The sequence below is a fragment of the Sinocyclocheilus anshuiensis genome, unplaced genomic scaffold, assembly GCF_001515605.1.
Source record: "Sinocyclocheilus anshuiensis isolate Anshui unplaced genomic scaffold, SAMN03320099.WGS_v1.1 scaffold102, whole genome shotgun sequence".
In the NCBI taxonomy this organism is placed as follows: domain Eukaryota; kingdom Metazoa; phylum Chordata; class Actinopteri; order Cypriniformes; family Cyprinidae; genus Sinocyclocheilus; species Sinocyclocheilus anshuiensis.
Window position 1 is genome coordinate 292,907 of NW_015542330.1, and position 5,710 is coordinate 298,616.

At 37.1% G+C, this 5,710-nt stretch overlaps 1 protein-coding gene across 1 annotated transcript in view; it reads right to left on the minus strand.

Annotated features, from left to right (window-relative positions):
* dnah5l (dynein, axonemal, heavy chain 5 like) overlaps window positions 1-5,710 on the minus strand; it is a 68,681-nt gene that overhangs the window by 37,115 nt on the left and 25,856 nt on the right. The window contains exons 31-39 of the mRNA XM_016489435.1: window positions 4,861-5,014; window positions 3,995-4,261; window positions 3,647-3,775; window positions 3,224-3,439; window positions 2,891-3,037; window positions 2,216-2,388; window positions 1,902-2,080; window positions 1,582-1,769; window positions 1,246-1,440 (exon numbers count right to left, since the gene is read on the minus strand). Coding sequence (XP_016344921.1) covers window positions 1,246-1,440; window positions 1,582-1,769; window positions 1,902-2,080; window positions 2,216-2,388; window positions 2,891-3,037; window positions 3,224-3,439; window positions 3,647-3,775; window positions 3,995-4,261; window positions 4,861-5,014 — 1,648 coding nt within the window. The remainder of the gene's footprint in view (window positions 1-1,245; window positions 1,441-1,581; window positions 1,770-1,901; window positions 2,081-2,215; window positions 2,389-2,890; window positions 3,038-3,223; window positions 3,440-3,646; window positions 3,776-3,994; window positions 4,262-4,860; window positions 5,015-5,710) is intronic.

Here is a 5,710-nt window from a genome sequence, read left to right on the forward strand (position 1 = left end):
ATTACAAAAGTAATGCATTACAGTAATGGATTACTTTTTGCTGTAACGCAGTAGTGTAAGGCATTACTAATCCATTTTCAGTAATATTTTACTCGGTACATGTTCAGTAACGCGGCATGGAAACGCGGCATGATTTCGGCCTCTGTGCTCAAGGTCCGAGGCTATTAGCCCCGCCCGGCTCGCTGTAAGCCCTGGCTCGCACTGGCCAGTGGAAAAGCGGCTAATGGGTGAAGATGACAGAAGACTGTACATTCGCAAGATGGGCGTATGCGCATCTTGTCATGGCATTAGAGTTTACATATAGTCCTGTTGTGTCTGTTTGTAAACATTTCGCATCGGCGTTAGGCCTATTTCTGAATGAAACAATAAAATGCGACTTATACGCGAGTTATGTTTTTTTTTTTATACACGTAGCGTATTTTAACCATGCAGCAAGCCTTTTTAAATATTTTGATAAATTACTGAAAAAATAAATAATTAAATGACTTTTTAAACCATTTAACTGATTGTATTAATCGGTCAAAATTCTTACGGTTGGTTAACTGGTTAAAATGAACATCCCTAAATATTATATTTAGAAACAAACTAAATAAATAAAACAATAATAACAAGTCAAATAAAATCTTTAAATCTGATAAAAATACACATTTTCTAAAAATGAAAATTATATTTTTTTTAAATGTAAATCAAAAACTTTCTTAACTATGTCCAATTTAATTTCTGAATAAAAGCACTGCCGAATATAATTTAAAGCAAGACACAAGAAAACAACACTATAAAGGGTCATACAACACTAAAACTCATTTAGTTTTAAGTTTAAGTAATTTTAACCATTATGTAAAAATAAAAGTGGACCACAGAGAATTGAGTTTTCTCCAACGTCCTTATCACCTTTTCAGTAGCTTTCCATGCATGTTTTTTCACATGTTTCAAAACTCTGGTGAGAACTGACAATGATTCATTGATTATATTATTTTTTTTCATTTCAACATTAACACTGTAATTTTCCTGTTTATTACTGTGAAGCTGCTTTGAAACAATTTGTATTGTTTAAATAAATGTATATATATAAATGTGACGTGACTGAAATGAGAGGGTCAGAAATATTTAGGATTTTATCAAAAATATCTTAATTTGTGTTCCGAAGATGAACAAAGGTCTTACGGGTTTGGAACGACATGAGGGTGAGTAATTAGTGACAGAGTTTTAATTTTTGGGGTGAACTATCCCTTTAATTGTGAGTACCTGTTTAGAAAGCTGTTCCTCACACAGTTTGTACAGCGTGTAAAACTTGCGGCTGAGGACTTGATTTTCACGAAAACCTGCGCTGGCAAGTTTCACTCTCATGATGATGGCTCGATCAGGCACCATCATGGACACTGTGCGGAACTGAATTTTCAAGTTCTCAGGAAGCTCCTGTCGACCAGCATAACCTGGGTTCTGTGATGAAAAATGACCATTTAATGGAGGGGGAAATACTGAAGAAAGAGTAAGACTGAAAAAACATGTCAGGTTGTTTCCCATATGGCTCCTTTGATGACTGCAGTATAGTTCCATGACATAAAAAGTTTGTCACATTACCATAGTAAGGAAGATCCCAAACTCTCTATCCATATCCACCACATCTCCATCTGTGAATATGAATTGAGTTTTTTTGTTCTTCTTGCACTGCAGGACGATGTAGATTTGTTGAGCAGCTACTGAGAGCACAGGCAGCTCAATGCGGTTGAACTCATCAAAACAGCCCCATGCGCCAGACTGAGCTAATCCTGTTTGACAAACATTATAAACATGAAACACCATTGGAAAAAGGCCATACATGTTAAATATGCATCCACTATCTTGATTAAGGTTGAAACAGGTGCTCTGTATAAGGTGAAAGAGAAGAAAGCCGTTTATACCTTTATAGATGCGGCCCAGTCCACGGAAGTCCATCTGGTCGGAGCAATTGAAGACAACCACGTATTTTCCCAGGCAACGGCCCATGTCTTTGGTGGTTTCAGTTTTTCCTGTCCCAGCAGGGCCAGCCGGGGCCCCTCCCATACTCATCCCTAAAGCCTGGGCCAACGTGATATAACATCTGCAAGAAACAAACCAAAAAAAATAAACAGGTGGTTAATGCACTGAAGACAATGGGTGCTACTCATTAAGAGCCATTTTTGCTGATGCTGACTTAGTTTCAAGAATATGGCATCTTCAATATATCTACACTTGCCTGTCAGTGAGAGGTGTGATCACCAGACGATCAGTGCAGCCCAGATACTCATTACAGTAATCAAATTCCACATCAGTGATTTGGATTATGCATCTATCTGTGTCCTCTTTGAAGTAGAAACGGGACTGTTTCTGCCATTCAAAGTCTAAAGGTGACCGGATGTTCATTCGTACCTTGAGTGGAACATAAAAAGGCAATGTGAAGGTTTCAAATAAATGTACTTTTGAATTTTCTATTCATTAAAGAATACTGAAATGCATTATATGAGGGTTTCCACAAAAATAAGCAGAAAAAAATTGATATTATTATAAATGTTTCTTGAGCAGCAAATCAGCATATCAGAATGATTTCTGAAGGATCATGTGACACTGAAGACGGGAGTAATGATGCTGAAAAAAACAGCTTTGCATCACAGGAATAAATGACATTTTTTTTCATTATTCAAATAGAACACCGTGATTTCAAATTATAATAATGTTTCACAATATTACTGTTTTACTGTATTTGTGATCAAATAAAGGTAGCCTTGGTGAACATAAGGAAATAAATATTTAAATTATGAACGATAGTGTATAGTAGACTTATAGTCTTCAATTTGGTCCGTAAGTATAAAGCTATTTCAAGAGAATGATACATAGCAACCAATTTACACCGAAGATCCCAAAAATGAATCACCAGATCATCAAAAATGTCCTTTTGGTGAACATGTATTGTGATGAGCGTCTCATATTTGGTTCTCTCCATCTTGGTCAGATCGTGAGTAGTCATATCAATCAGTTCATTCAAAAGATCCAGGAAGTTCTGGTTAGTAGTCTGCATTATCTGTACAAAAAAGACAAAATGATCAACAAAATATGGGAAACATCCTCCAAAATAATGTCAGACTGTAACAGAACATATATACTGAATAAAACTTATTGATGGGGGAAGCAAGCTGTCCATTCATAAACTACAACATCCTGATTTTAAATATGACATGAAACACCAAAACAAGGACTAAATTTAAACCTTTTTGTCAGTCTTGCTATTACAGAGAGACTCCTCAGCATCTCTGGTCCAGATGAGCTGTATGCCGAGCAGCCCAACCTGAGCAGGGAACATTGACTGGAACTCCACCAGTTTAAAGCCCTGGTCAGTAATAACCATATGAGCCTGTCGTATAATGTTGTGAATGGTCTTCCTGACTCCATCCAGTAACAGACCCAGCCAGGCTTCTACATTACCCTGTGGGGTGACATCATTAACTATCTTCATTATCAGTAGATGGGATTTCTGCCAGTTTTATCAACCATCAAGCAGAAACCATAAACCCCAATAACTTAAGGTGATATCACACTTCTCCACATAATTTGAGGTATCATTTTTAATGCTACAATTAAGCATTTTTTATGCCATTTAAGGCATTTAAATGTAATCTCAGAAATGTTGTACCTGGGCATTGATTGGTTCACTCAGATTCACTGTTTCCCCTTCTTGTGACTGAAAGCTTAGTATCTGGTCATAGTTTTTCTCATGAAACACAACTCTGTTCACATTATCAAAAAGGTTCAAAAGGTGACCCTGAAAAGCAGAAAAAAGGAGAAAAATTTATTTAAATCGCATTTATTACCTGCTGTATTTTACTAGCTTGAATGTACAGTATTATATAGTACATTGTATAAACATATATAGTATGAGCAACCCATGTCACATTTTTAACATTTACTAAATGCTGCTTATGATGACCATAAATAAATGAGAACTGTTATATGGCATAATAACAAAGTTAGATAAACGCACCTGTATGGTGTGTGAGTCAGATGCCTGACCCAATATCTCCAACAAGACAGGGTCAGAGACAAAAAAGAACCGTGGAAAGACAAGGCGTTTCTTTTCCAGGTATCCGCTCAGAGATTTCTGACACACTTCCAGCTGTTCCAGAAGGTGCGGCAGGAGCTGCTGCAGTGTCTCATCCCCGACACAGCACTGAATGACACCAGGAATCTCATGTGCCCGCTGCATTATCCTCTGCCATGATTTGTCGATGGTTTGGAAGCGTTTAGCCTCCTGTAGAGAGTACATTTTCAGAAATTTTAAATATAAAAAATAGTTCAATATAATAAAAAAAAAAGGTTATTCCACATAATATCTATTCTTTGCACTTATGTATCATGTTGCACTTATCTCGTGTGGGTCACATGAGAAAAAGAGACTTTACTGCTTTGGAGGCCATTCACACAATTTGTTGTTTTTTTTTAAAGCAAATATTCAAGACACTGGCAGTGAAATAGGAAAAAAACAAGGTCTCGAGACACGTTTTTTGAAAGAGAGACTTTACTGCTTTGGAGGCCATTCACACAATTTGTTTGTTTTTTTTAAGCAAAAATTCAAGATGCTGGCAGTGAAATAGGAAAAAAACACAAGGTCTCGAGACACGTTTTCTGAAAGTTTGACTTGAGCTTAATTTGAGCGTTATGTTTTTAGAATGCTGTGTCATGCGCCATATGCTGAAACAATATGAGCGCAATGGTCAGATGGAAAAATACCGCAGTGGAATGGAAAAACATGTTTTGTGTAAACAGCCCCTTAGAAGGTAGCTGCCTTGTTGGTAGTGGACCACTCACAAGGTTAAGAAAGAAGGGATAATGTATTTGGATTCATGCTACCTGCGGCAGTTGTTTGGCAATGTCTCCACCCACAAACACAGCCTCCAGGTACAGCCACAGATTTTGCACTGTGAGCCACTTCTCAATCACCTCTGAACTGTTTGACAACTTCTGCACCCACTGCTGGATGGTGGGCTTAAACGGAGCATTATATCTGAAACAAAAATTAAATCAAATTTACATCAAACTGTAATGAAATACGATATCAAATTTGCATGGGATATATTTTGCCAGTGTATTAACTAGGGATTAGGGTTGTGACGCTGAGGAAATTTTCCCACCGGTTAATCGACATGTGACAACACGGATAATACCGATATCACCGTGGGGGCAGGGGCGTTCCCTCTTTTCCTTCGCTTTTAAATAGCTTGTAAAATCGGCGTGCGCATTTTACTTTCACTTTCAAATAGCGGCAATTCGGCGTAAAGCAATTGTTCGTTTGAATTTTCCCTCTTTTCCTCGCTTTCCTTTGCTTCAGGCGCTGTGTAATATCATTGCGCCTGCTGCAACTTTTCATTTTCCTGTCGGTCTTACTCTAGGGGAGTTGGAAAATGAGTCTATTTTCAAAAATAGTGGAGTGTTCCTTTAAATAGCTTAAAAGTGCTGTGCGCATTTTACTTTCACTTTCGAATTAGCAGCAATTCGGCATCAATTGCTTGAATGCAACAACAAAATACAATGTCAAACTCACTTTAGCCTATATATAAAACATAGAACTTTTATTAACAAAACGAATAAAAATACACCATGCTATAGGGGCTATAATATAAAATAACAGATAACTTACATAAAGTTTAAATAGGTATACAAACCTGGAAATAAGTAAACATGTAGCCTATAATATATAACC